This window comes from Carcharhinus amblyrhynchos, chromosome 7 (assembly GCF_965287045.1).
Source record: "Carcharhinus amblyrhynchos chromosome 7, sCarAmb.v2.hapA, whole genome shotgun sequence".
Taxonomy (NCBI): Eukaryota; Metazoa; Chordata; class Chondrichthyes; order Carcharhiniformes; family Carcharhinidae; genus Carcharhinus; species Carcharhinus amblyrhynchos.
The window spans coordinates 82333436-82347676 of NC_137330.1; the positions used below are offsets into that span (position 1 = coordinate 82333436).

Here is a 14241-nt window from a genome sequence, read left to right on the forward strand (position 1 = left end):
TTTACTAGTCATCTGAGGTCAGTGGACTCGCCAACTTTAAGGGCATTCAAATGGTCATTGGATAGACACATGGATAATATTGGAATAGTTTAGGTTAGAGGGTCATTAGATTGGTTCCACTGGTTGGTGCAACATGAAGGGCCTGTACTGCGCTGTAATGTTCTATGTCAGCAGATTGGTCTGTGATCTTTAGCAGCGATTTTCAAACACTACTTGTTAGTTTCACAAATAGGCTTACATTAACAGTGTAATGAAATTACTGTAAAAATCCCCTAGTCATCACACTGCAGCACCTTTTCAGCTACATTGAGAGAAAATTTAGCATAGCCAATGCACATTACTGTGTGAGTGACTGCATGAATTATAGAAAATAATTACTATGCAATCTGGATAATTTACAGGATTATTGACTGAATAAATGAATTTGATAGCGACTCTGCTTGGAAGTAATAGAATACATGGCCGAAGAGGTTCCACAAGCATCAATACTATATGTCTGCAGTATGTGTAACTAGCTCCTTTGATCAGAAGAACACAACAGATAACAAAAGAGGGGAAAGGGTCTGTATTTTTCTGCTGAATATACAGTGAGGGTCAAAGGAATAGATCATGTTTTACAGTATACAATTCAGTGAAATTACAAAGAAAGTCACTTTCCAAACATGCATTTCATGAAATTCTTAAGCAACAAAAGATCAAGAACGTAAAGCAACATATATTCTGCTTGAAGTAAACAAAGTGATCAATGCTCACTGTTTATTCCTCTGATATATTTATTTTTGATGATCATTGTTAATCATTTTCTGGTTTGGAATGTTTTTCTGTAGGATTTGAATTGGGTTCGACAGTTGCATAATTATATAGGGTTTCTTTGTATTTTGGCAGGAATACTTTTCATCACTTTTTTTTAAATGCGTGTGATTTTTACCACCTTGTGTTTGGCCTAAAACAAAACTGGTTAAATATCACTCTCTATTTGTTAACAATCATCATTATTTAAACTATTCATCAAATATTTGTTCAGATTTTCACACCACAGCTTCTGTGTTTTATTTGAGTACATTTAATTTTAAAGAGTGAAAGATCTGACTAAGCAGAGTGAGTCACTTTACAGTGCTAAATACTTTTTCTATTCTATCATTATATGAAAATTACTTAACATGCAAAGACTGATTGTAGTGAACAGCATAGCACCAGTGCATTTAAAGTGGTAGGACCTTCCTAACATTCCTCACTGACATAATTTTCTAATTCACTCAATGCATTTGTATTTCTAGTGATATAAAATATATATTTCAAGACAAAATGTAGCACCAAAATACTATTTCAGTTTTCGTTTAAGAAAGCATTCTGGAATGCACTTTAAAGAACTGCATTTGTCATTAAACTCCTCTGCCAAAGATTTCTGAATCCTGTTATTGGTTTACATATGGTTTTTATTTAAGGCAAGCCTGCAGATCTTAACCATTGTTCTTTATATAAATACAAACTGTATACTGTTAGCACAAAAAATGATTAGACTGGTACTTAAAGCTTTAGTTTCTAATTCTATTCAGATGGTTAGATGCAATTGAATAAGATAAATCTCCATCAACTCACTTTTAAAGAGATTGTTCAGATTTTCTGTGCAGATAAACTGTTCCTGATCAGTTTTAATCTCACAGGCACTAATTTTCATCACAGTGTTGTGTTTACATTTTTTAGTATCTATCACTGACTCTGTCTTTTGGGGGGAGAAAGGAGAAATGGTTGAAATTTGAACACTTTTAACTGGATAAATTGCCAAATTTCACATTAAACATTTCAAAGAATTTGTTCTATGAATTCTATCATAATTTGAAACACATTGTTTCCTTTTCTTTAGCTTCACTAAACCTGTTTAGAACAAGATTGATGACAGTCATTACTTTACCTTTGCTGTATTGAAGAGCTCAGTTAAAACAGTTAATTTGTATACTTTGATTGAAGTCATCAATGATTGAGCATTTCCATAATTTCTTTTGCTGGAAACAAGATATGAACAACACCCAATATGAACTTTCAATTCCAAAATGCTCCAAGATTGATCAGTACAACTAAGACAAATGATAAGACCCACCTTTACCTATGTTACAAACTACTTTAAATTCAGTAACAAATGACGTGTGTGGATAGTTCTGTATATTTTGCTATGGGACAAATAGTTTTCCTTTGATAAGTGAAAATGCTTAAAATCTGAGTCTATATTAGTTTCTATGTGTGGAGGACAAATAATGAGGTTCTGGAGACTGCAGTGGTGCACCCTTCAAAACCTTAAAAATATCTTTCGGAATTAAAATAAGCACCATTCTCCATTTTAATACATCTTTCAAAATCATTAGTAGAATACTTTTTGGGCTATTAACCAACCTTGAATACTTTGTTCCCACAGATTAATTATCACAGTAAATTAAATACTGAATAACTAAACATTTTGAACAGCAATGTTACCCAGTCAACAATATACTCTGAAAGATTCCCATTAATTTTACATTTTATATACTTAAATTAGAGCACCCTGAACAGATTCCTTTAGTCGAGATGAAATTACACATATCTTTTCAATGTGCCTTGATACACACCATCATCCACTTCGTATGTAGAGAATCGAGGTCTGCACACAAGTACATGGATACAAAAGCACGTATTATATTTAATGAATTCCATCAACCATCTCTGCAATCAGCATAGTTTCCATGTATCCAGAAGCATATCTGTGCATACTTAAGTGGAGTAATTCGCACAGCCACATTGTAATCCTGCTGTATCCCATTGATATCCACCCACTGATGACCAGAAAAGACTCCAATGATCTTGCGTTTCCATGTGCGCTTGTCTTGCTCCTTCAGACGAATGTAAATGCCTGAGCCACTTGATCCAGGATTAGCATCACAATACTGATAAAACAGATCACTGGATTCATCAGACACAGTGCAGAAACGATATACCAATTTCCCAGGTCTGTCGTCATCAAAGCCTGAAAAGTGGATCCGGTTGCTTGGCATATTCTGGACAGGAGGACTGATCCCAATCTCCATAAACTTGTGTTTCTGAGGTCTCTTTAATTCAAGAATAGCATAATCATAATCCACTGCAATATCATCAGCCACGCCTTTGAACCAGCCCTTTGGTACTTGGGTGCGCTTTACTCTTGACCATTGGAAAGATGGCTTATCCTTAGTTGATCGTTTATTCCTCTTAGATCCCCTTCTTCTTCCACCCCCCTTGGATCTCATCTTTAAGAATCCGACTCTAAGCCTTTTGGCACCTTTCACATAGTCTTTACCATCGTGAATGCAGTGAGCTGCTGTTAACACATGTTTCCGTGAGACAAGAATCCCAGTACATCCTGTGGAGATTTTCACTGCTGTATTAAAAGGATAGCTTGTTATGAAATGCTTGTCACCAATGCTAAATCTGCTGTCCAATCCAAAGACCTGCCTCTTCCTCCGAGAACGGCCTCTTGACTGGGCAAACTCAAGTTCATTTTTCAGGTCGAATTCTTTGACATCAACCTCAGTCAAGGTACGTGTCCCATTGTTGTACACCGTTTCATAAGAAAGATAATTCTGAAGGTCAGACACGGTTGGCAGTGGCAGTTTCTTCTGGCAAGCGATCCCACAGGTTGAGTTTATCAACAACTTGGTTTTAGCTCTAAACCTTGGAGGGTCTATGATCACGGTTCTTCTGTCCGAAACTTGGGGTGCTCTTTGTAAATGCCAAGTATAATCTTCTGCAGTTTCAATCCGGAAGGTGAATGTTAATGTGTTCATGGAAAGTAATAATAAAAGTGGTATTGTTCCCATGGTGAAACCAGATCCTTCCCTGAGAGGAAAAGAAAAACACAATAACTTAACATAAAAAGTCTGCTTTTCAATTCTGCTAGTTACATTAGAAAGTGCTTCATTTTATGTCTATCAAAATTACGAAAAGTTTTCATAAACATAGCACTGTAGAGCTTGGAACTGTAATATATTTGTAATAATATATAAGAACTTTGTTCTTTCTTGGGATGTGAAAAATATGATAAATGAGGCCAGTATTCATTGCCCATCCCTAATGCTCCTTCAGAAGGTGGTGAGGAGCCCCTTTATTGAACCGCTGTGATCCATCTAGTGTAGCTACTTCCACAGTGCTGTTAGGAAGGCAGGATTTTGACATGGTGACCGTGAAGCAAGTGCAATAGAGTCATAGAGTTATAGAATTGTACACAGCAGAAAAGGCCTTTCAGCCCATCAGTCCAAGTCAAGATGATCTATGGTTTGAAGGGAAACTTGCAGGTGGTTGTATTCCCATGTGTCTGCAGCCTTTATTCTTCTAGGAGGTAGAAATCTTGCGTTTGGTAAAAGGCTGGGGCTGTCAAAGTCAGCTTGTCAGGATGCTGCAGTGCATCTTTTAAATGGTGCATTCAGATGCTATTCTGCACTGGTGTTGGAGGAAGTAAATGTTTAAGGTGGTGCATAGGGTGCCAAACAAATGCTATGATTAGCTCAGAGAAACATACCCTCTCCCTGCTCTAATCACATTATAGAAATTAAAAGCTTCTTGATTGATCCCACAATGTTTACTGTCCGCTGCCTCACCTGGAATACAATCTCAGGTATTGATTATTCTTTGTATGAAGAAATACTTCCTGCTGTCATTGGTGAACTTGCCATGTTATCAGCTTTGGTTCTGAGGTACGATACTCATCAGTGAGTCAGAAGGTCATAGGTTTCCTTTCACACCAGAGGCTTATGCAGGCGGTGATCAGTGCAGCACCCAGGCAATTGCAGGAGTCACAGTTCAACATTGCATCCTAAAGGGAAGATCTCACACAGTGAGGTACTTCCTTTAGGATGCGCTGCTGAATTGTGGCTCCTTTGGCCTTTATGTGGTGAATGTAAAATACAACCAGGTTCTTTTCAAAGATGACCAGGGAATTGTCCCAAGATTCTGAAACAGCACAACCAAAACAAGTTACCTTGTAATTTGCTGATTGGTGTTTATGGAAGGGACTTTATTTTGTAAATTTGGCATTCACATTTCCCAACACTGCAATGGTGACCTCACTTCAATAGTACTTCAAACTGGTGCTGTGTAAACCCAAGTTATTCTGTACCTAGGCTCCTCTGCATTCAACATGCTGATATTTTCTGAAATCAAGTAGTAATTTATCACAGGATAATAATACTCACAAATCCACAGATAAATATGAATTATTTTCACATGTACTTACTTCATAAAACTGTGCTCCCCCTCCACCCACACATTCAGGGATTAATTAACCTTTATCAGTACCTACCTTAAAATGTTTAACATGTTCAAAGGTCTGTCTATCCTGCTTAAAATTGTAGGAGTAGATTTCCTGCATTTCATGTAGACATAAACTGGTGTTGTAGATTGCCTGCCCATTGCAGAATGCCCAATCTGCAATACCAATTTTATGCCTGGATAGCAAATTGAAAATCTGTCACGTAATATCTGCAGAAGATGCCTGAAGTTACCACTCTATCCTTTCATCTCTACAACATGGGTCTGCATGTAGATGAGGTGGATGGGATGTCTCTTTGCTGGCTTTAACCATCCAATGTGAACTAAGTGTGGGCAACCTCAACCCAAGTACAAATCAGTGAGATCACAGAAATAACCTGTGTCTGATTCAGCGTAAGATCAAACAAAAATAAACTATCAAGTTCAGAAACGCTATAAAACTGAGTGAGATAAAGATGGTAAAAACGTCAGTTTTACCATCCTCAACATCCTCAATTTGCCCAAATAAAGCACAAAACGTAAGTGCATTTCTTTGAAAAAGACATGTTCAAATGTTAATGGAGCAAATTTGGATAACAGGAGGCAGTGTTGCAAGCCTGAATTTAATCAATTCAGAAAAAAATATAATGGTATTGTCTCTTCATAACTCCTTTTCTGCTGTTCCATGTCTCTGGTCAACAACTATTATTGTATTTACTCTTGTCCCCATACTCCATGGTTCTCAAGCATACCATCCATTATATTCCCCATTCCTTTGATATTACTTATACATACCTCTAGTGAGCCTTGTGTTCTTCATGCTAGATACCTTCCCTGTCTCTCTGTTAACTGCTTTTAATGATCCCCATATGATTACTTTCATTATACTGGCACAATCTCTCAACATTTCATTGTATTTTTCCCTCAATTACCGGCTTTCCATACTTAGCATTTAAATATGTTGAATACATTTAAGGCTGGGATAGACAGATTTGTGGTCTCAAAGGGAATTAAGGGAAATGGGGAGTAGGCATAAAATGGAGTTAATGCCCAAGATCAGCCATGAATCTACTGAATGGTGGAGCAAGTTTGATGAGCCATATGGTCTGCTCCTGCTCCTACTTCTTGAGTCCTTGCAATATGTTCCAATTATGTCTTCCATGCCCTTCTGTTTTATTAAGTGCCTGTTTCTGCTCTGATCTTACTGACACAGTGAGGTAGTCAGGGTATTTTACTAGGGTGGTTGTATCTCTGTCTCCTCTGTGATGGGAAAATTATTCCCTGCAGTAAGGATAAACTAGTTTTAAATTACAGGCTATAATAAAGCTCCCTCTCAATGACATCTCCTGATGGTTGCTCATAACAGAATTAAACATATTTATTTCATAAAAAGGGAGGAGCCAATAGAGATACCGATACACACTGGGTGAAAATGGAGAACTCAGACTCATAACTGGAAGGTCACATTAATTTGGCTTAAGGTTATAGGAAGATCATTGGTCACTATAGCACAAGTTGGAGCATACAGTACAATAACCACACATGCAACAGATTGAGAGGGATATTATTATGGTTCTGTGTACTCAGATTTAAATAATACAGCAATGACTAAGCAGTACTGAGTGATTCAGATTCAGAACATTTACTTTGTTTATCAACTTACCAGGTGTTCCATCACTGTACAATCCAATTGTGAATTTGATTTTATTTAATTAAGGGTTGTGTATCTTTGAAGCTGTTATATATTGTCATCCATAGAAAATTTGAAAGAACACAAATTTATAATACAGAAAATTATAGAATTAGCTGAGAAGTAAATACATGTAATAAGGTACACAGACATGCAGCCTCTTTAATTCAGAATGGTTTCTATATTTATAAATATTCTAACTTTGCTACAAAATTGTTTCCATTTTGCTCAAATGGTCAGTATTTCATATTATTACAAAACAAGTTAAAATGGAGTTAGAAATAGCATAAATACATACTCAAGTTACTCCTCTCCCAATTGGTTGCTTATTTATATTTCTTTCTTGGAGCTATTGCAGTAAATTAAAGATATGGCAAAAGAATAATTTTACCTAATTTATTCTGAAATACATGCAGAAAACTTAATCATGTACAATTTTAAATGCAATGATCCACTGAGACTTTTACTGTTATTTTACAACCTCGCTCGGGCGAGGCTCATAAAATTCCACCACAGGCCAACGGAGAATTCTGTGAGCCTCGCCCATTCCAATTCCAGGGCAGGCGAGGCAGTAATATTCCAGCATCTATCTCCCCTCTGAAATGACCCAGAGAACTATTAGGCAACAAGTAGGGAAATCTCCTACTTTTATATGTTGACAGGATGTGCCAGCAGATATTGCCCATCTCTTACTATTCTTGACAAGATGGTGGTGAGCTGCTTTCTTCAACCGCTATAGCCCATGTGGTGTTGGTACACACATGGTGTTGTGGCATTGCAGGAGTGTGATCAAGAAACGGTAATCTACTTCTAAGTCAAGAATGAGATTACCCAGATTTCTAAGTGACTCCAAGGGGAATTTGCAGATGGTAATGTGTCCATGACCCTGCTGCCTTTGATTTTCTAGGCGGCCGTGGTCATGAGCTTGGAAAGTGTTGTTGAGTGAGTTGCTGCAGTGCATCTTGCATATTGCACATACTGCTGCCACTACGCACAAGTGGGAGTGGGAGTGAATGTTTAAGGTGGTGATTGGAATATCGACCAAATGGGTAGTTTTGTCCTGGAGGTTGTTGATCTTCTTGAGAATTGTTGGCGTTGCGTTTATCAAAGCAAACAAAAAATATTCCATAATCAATTCTTAGCTTGCGCCTTACAGATGGTGGAAAAGCCATCAAGAGTCAGGAAATAAATTATTTCCACAGAAAACCCAACCGCTGACCTGCTCTTGGAGCCACAGTACATAACTAGCTGGCCTAGTTAAATCTCTGATCAATGGTGACCTCCATTCAGCAAATGCAATGCCATTAAATGTCATAAGGAGGTAATTAGACTCTTGTTTATTGGGGATGGTCACTGCTTCATACTTGTGAGGCACCAATGTTACTGGCAACTTATCAGCTCAAGCCTGAAAGACTATCATTTATCCCTCAATCAGCATCACAAAGAACATTTCTGATTATTTATCTCATTGCTCCCTGTGTCAAATTATCAGGCATATATTGGCTAACTTGTTTACTTAGATTACATCAGTAACTACAGGTGGAGTTTTAATGCTACTCGATTAAAGAGAATGAGTTCTGCTATCTCATGAGAGCTTGTGAGTTTCTCTACTTGTTCCAAAAGATTTCAATAAATTGGAGTCCAAAGATTCATAAGTTATTTCAGGTAGGTTGATAAAATTTTTTTTAATTCTATCATGAAGTTCTGAGTCTAATATGAGGTTAGCTACAGCTGTAATTCTTTGTTTTGTTTTTGATGTGGAGATGCCGGCATTGGACTGGGGTAGGCACAGTAAGAAGTCTCACAACAGCAGGTTAAAGTCCAACAGGTTTATCTGGAATCACGAGTTTTCGGAGCATTGCTCCTTCATCAAGTGAGTGAACAGCCAATGAAGATTGATTAGTGAAAGCTGATGTTCTTTTCTTCAAATGAAAGTTAACATTTAACTATAGTGTAAAAATGTCTAATTTCATGATTCATGCATATCAAGGGTAGAACTTAAAGTGTGGACTGAAGTTATTAAATGTAAGTAGCTGGTTTGAGAGGCTAATAAACAGGCATAAATGGCCTTATTTATTTAACAGGGTCAGAGTTGGAAGCAGGAAACAATAAACAAAGGTGGCCCTCTCTTAACTTTGTAATGGAGTCAAGGTGTAGTAAAATGACATTGTCCCTATTGCAGATGTAAGTTATTCATGTGGGCAGAGAAGGAAACAGAGAGAGACGGGGGCAGAGAGGGAGAGAGAGAGAGACTCACACACCCAAAGGGATGCTTTGAAGGTAAATTTAATTGATTTACATCTCTATCTGAAGCATCCCAGGACTGCCATGTTATCATGGGGATAGACAGTTGGGAGGTAGATTATTTTTGGAAAAGCAAAATACTATGGATGCTGGAAATCTCAATAAAACAAAATAAAAATCCAGGATCAGATCTGATAGCATCTGTGGAGAAAGGAACAGATTTAATATTTCAAGTCTGTGTGACTTCTTCAGAGCAGATTTTTTCTGTTTTGGGTTTATTTTTAGAATTTGTTATAGAAACAGATAGTTCATTGGAGCCTAGAAGCAGCTTTAAGACAAGCTAAGAAAGAGAAAATCTGCCAAAGCTGTAGACCTGCAGTGAAACGTAGGGTGTTGGTGATTTTAGCAGCACTGAGCCCCATACTTGAGCTGTGGTGGCCACAACTGTATGGTGCCAAAATAGAGTTGGAGAGTCACCTAGCCAGATGTTTGTGGAAGGACTCCAAGAAATCCTGTACCCCAAGGAATAGCAGGAACACTGAAGAGAATCAAACTGAATTACTGATAGCTGTGGCATATTTTGGATTTCGTTCCAGCAGAAGTAATGCATACAGGAAATCCTGGGTGGAAATGAAGGTAGAATGGGAAGATTTTAAGATTGAGATTTTTGGGATCAAAGAACATGTGCTTACGAAATATAGTTTTAAGTTTGAGCAGATCTTTTTGTTTAAAATGTGAAATCTTTGATTTAATACTTCTTTCAGCTAATGACTGGGAATTCAGATTTCTTTCAAAACATAACAGTCTGTCTCAAGACTGTAACAAGTAAAAAAACTATTTCCTTCTGAATGATCTTTGAAGCAACACTTAACTTTTATTTTGAATTTCAGTGATTACAAACAGAATAATTTTGTTACTTTTATGAAAAGAATCATAGAATCCCTACAGTGCAGAAGGTGGCCATTTGGCCCATCAAGCCTGCATCAACAACAATCCTACCCAGGCATTTACCCTGCTAATCCCCTGACACTAAGAGCAATTTAGCATGGCCAATCAACCTAACCTGCACATCCTTGGTGTGTGGGAGGAAACTAGATGACCCAGAGGAAACCCATGCAGACACAGGGAGAACATGCAAACACCACATAGTCACCCAAGATAGAATTGAGCCTGAGTCCCTGGCGCTGTGAGGCAGCATTGCTAACCACTGTGCTGCCGCGCTGCCCATAAAAGCAATAATTTCTGTAGTAATTGCTTTAAAACAAAACATAGACAGTATGAGTTCAGTACTTGCCTATCCGCTCTACGCAAGTACTGTGTAGGATTTGGGAAGACCTAAAGGTGGTGGAAACATAAACATGATTATAAGCTCCAGCATATCTGTTTCATTAGGATAATCAACTGGTGTTCCACAGCATCAGCCTTCAATAAAATCTCAGCAGACAGGAGTACCAAGTGCCAGTGATGATGTATCGATGGTGTTAATTTTGGTTCAGTGTTGGTACTTGGCTCTTTACTGCATATAGCTTCTTTCGGTTTAAGGTCCCTTGGAGGTATTTTTGTAGTAGTTGCCGTTACAATGGAAATGACAGCAAGTATTTAACAATTGCAACTTGTGGCTTTTTGAAAACAAAATATTTCTATTGACCTTTGAAAGGCCGACCCCGCCTTGATTAGCCATTTCTACTCTTTATAACTAACTAGTCAAACTAGCTGCTGCTTGTTGTTAACTCGCCACAAGGTGGCAGAACGCGACAACAGTTTTTTTCACTCATTTAGTTCAGCAATATACCAAGAAGGCATTACAAATATTAAACATACTAAAAAAAATACACGCACTTCTGTTTCTAACAATACTTTATTACCAGGTCTTCTACTTCCGTACTGGATTCTGACTGTTGCTTTGATGGCTCTTCTGTCTCCAGCTAACTTTCAATTGATACAATATTTAAAGTCCTGGTCGCTTTATAAAATCGCTCACTTCCATCGCTTCGTTTGTTAAATATTTTACCTGTTTATAAGCAACAGACAACACTTGGTATGTTTGAAAACGTACACAAAGTCAATGTCTAAACTTAGAGGATCTGTACCACTGTTAATTTCTGCACCTTCCTTTACTTAATCTGCACGACGGTGACCTAATCTGAAATACTCACGCGAGAAGTGAACAGGGGCTACAACAGGCAATATTCCACACTGGTTCAACTGACTGATGCACTGTTTGTTCTTCTGCCCCAGGATTCACACCAGAAACATTTCCTCGGGTCCATCACTAATTCCCAACATATGCGAGACTATCTCTGTATCCCCAATTCATGGAAACGGCTTCTGGTGTATCTGTGCAAGTTTACATTGTATCTGTCCTGAAATATCATAGAGAGAATAATTCTGTTTTTCTGTCTTCGCGGATGTTGCCTGACTTGTTCTACTTCTATTGTGTAATTCCCTTAGCTCTGATCATTCCTAATCCTGCACACCTCTCCCCGCAATAGCTGCTTTACCTTAACCTCCTCCACCTCCCCCCAGCCCCCGCCCCTCCCCCCCCCCCCGCCAACCCCCACCAAGCCACCTCTGTGGAAACCTCTTTAACCCTGTATACCCCGGTATTTTTTAACTTTCCGAGTTATATTTCAAGAGTTTGTTTTTTAAATACCTTGTGGAATTTGGAATGATGTTACAAAATGATTTAAGTTTTCACTTTATGCCCTGCCATAGTTGAAAAATGATTGATTCATTTGGATAATCAGTATTAAAACCTGCAGGCATTTTTAACGAAACTTGGTAAAGCCTCGGTGAAGAAGAAAGAAAGGGAAACTCAGGGGGAAGACACAGAAACATCCCGCAGAATTAAACTGAAATAGCTGCCAAGTTGTTAGGAAGGAGGTGATGGAAAGAGCCCGCATAGATGTGTGGTGGTGTCAATACCCTGTAGAGGTGTGTGTGTGTGTGCAGTCAGTCCGGGCCAGTGAAGTAATGCAGAGCAGGCAACTTGATGATTTGATCGACAGCAGCGGAGGACAAAGGGCGAGAGACAAGTTGGAAACTGCTCTGCCAACTCCTCAGCGGAGAGTGACAGACTCCCCTCCCAACCCGCACCCACTCCCCCAGACAGAACTGCAACCCCTCACACCCACACACACTCCCTCAGACAGAACTGTACCTTCCCACACACACATACTCCGTCAGAAAAAACTGCACCTCCCCCCCCAACATACCCACACCCACACACATTCCCTCAGAGAGAACTGTAGCCCCCCACACAAAAAACACCCACATTCCCTCAGACAGAACTGCACTCCCCACACATATACACACAAACACCCACACACATTACCTCGGAAAGAACTGCACCCCCATGCACAAACACCCACACACACTCCCACACAAACACCCTGGCAGACACCCTCAGAATTGCACCTCCCACATACACACAAACACCCACACACGTTCCCTCAAACAGAACTGCACCCCCCACACATACACACACAAACACCCACACACATTACCTCGGAAAGAACTGCACCCCCATACACAAACACCCACACACACTCTCACACAAACATCCAGGCAGACACCCTCAGAAAGAACTGCATCCCCCACGCACACACCCCCCACACACTCCCTCACAAAGGACTGCCCCCCCCCGCCATACACTCTCTCAGAAAGAGCTACACCCCACACAAACACCCACACACACTCCCTCAGAGAGGACTGCACCCTCGCACACACAGACATCCTCACGCTCCTTCAAAAAGGACTACACTCCACTTACACAAACACCTACACACATTCCCTCAGAAAGAACTGCACCCCACACACAAACACCCACACATACCCCTCAGAAATACCTCCCCCCCCACCCCCACACACACATTTCTGTCATCCGGATAGACAATGACCAGGATAGGACTCTACACCTGATTCAGGGACCTTAGAATTATATCCAGGGCTATTCTGTGGAGCACAATGAATGTGAAATCTACAGATTTGACGATTAATTTAACTTGAAATAACGACAGTAAATGCCCGATATGAGGAGGGAGGGGGGTGTTGGACTTTAATTCATCAGAATTAGACAAAAAGCTGGAAAGCTAACAAGACATTTGCTACGGAATGTGCTGAAGTTTTTGCAAAGTTCTATGAAGTCAGTAAAACGCGCCAGTGTTAACAATTTTGTATTTGATCAAGTCAGATACCTTTGATGTGTTTCTATGGAAAGACTAAACAAAACTCCTCGTTTTGCCAGGCACTTCCCTACAGAAATTGTCAATAGCGTTCTTTATTTTGTAATGTTTGCCACAGACAGAAATGTATACCCTCCGCACCATCTAAACCCAGTTTACCAACTGATGTGTCGCCGACAACAAAGCGATACAGCAAAAGGCTCTAAACTCTTCCGCTCCCACTGAAGAGCTCACCTACAGTGATTATTTCTTACCTGTTACCATTCGCTGGGGAAAATTTATACACGATCCTCTCTGCCAAAATACCGCTGTTGGCCCCTCACATTGCAGGGGACGGGGTGGGGGTCGTATCAGGACAGATCCTCTGGCGTTCACATTCAACACCAAACATCAGCGCAACACTGCGGAGCAAAGCCTCGTCCGCACAGTGCACTTGATGCTTCTTGGGAAAAAAAACCTTCCCCTTTTCTTCCCAGTCCAAGGGAGCTGGGAGGGGTTTGGCCAATGGGATCAGCACGCCCGCCTGCTTGTCTTTCCCAGTCTGAAATAACCAGCCCTCCCCTCTGCTTCTGACAGCTAGTCACACCGCGCTGTTTAGTTTCCATGTTGCTATTTACAAACCCATCCCTATATTATTCAAAGACGCACACACAGGCATGACTGAAAACAAAAAAGCCCTTGTGGACTACTGAGGATTCCCCCTCCCCCCCAGATCATCCCCTTGTGGCTGCTGGAGAGAAAGTTTTAGTGTCTGTTCCAACATGCCAGAGGGTGAATCAGAGGGCTGCGAGGAATAGCTTCATACACCTGGGACACTTAGATCTCGTGCTATCTCCCAGTGTTAAATCTTTGAAGCTACTGTAGTGTATATTT

At 39.8% G+C, this 14241-nt stretch overlaps 1 protein-coding gene across 1 annotated transcript; it reads right to left on the reverse strand.

Moving 5' to 3' along the window:
* Nucleotides 1-547: 547 nt before the first annotated feature.
* prss35 (serine protease 35) lies at nt 548-13804 on the reverse strand. Its single transcript, XM_080192685.1, has 2 exons — nt 13623-13804; nt 548-3843 (listed from the first exon to the last, which is right to left on the reverse strand). Exon 2 carries the CDS (start codon nt 3822-3824, stop codon nt 2685-2687), a length of 1140 nt encoding a protein of 379 aa, XP_080048811.1. The 5' UTR covers nt 3825-3843; nt 13623-13804; the 3' UTR covers nt 548-2684.
* Nucleotides 13805-14241: the final 437 nt, after the last annotated feature.

What these genes read in the sequence shown, in the direction of transcription:
- prss35 (XM_080192685.1), bottom strand. Translation starts at nt 3,824, where the DNA reads ATGGGAACAATACCACTTTTATTATTACTTTCCATGAACACATTAACA.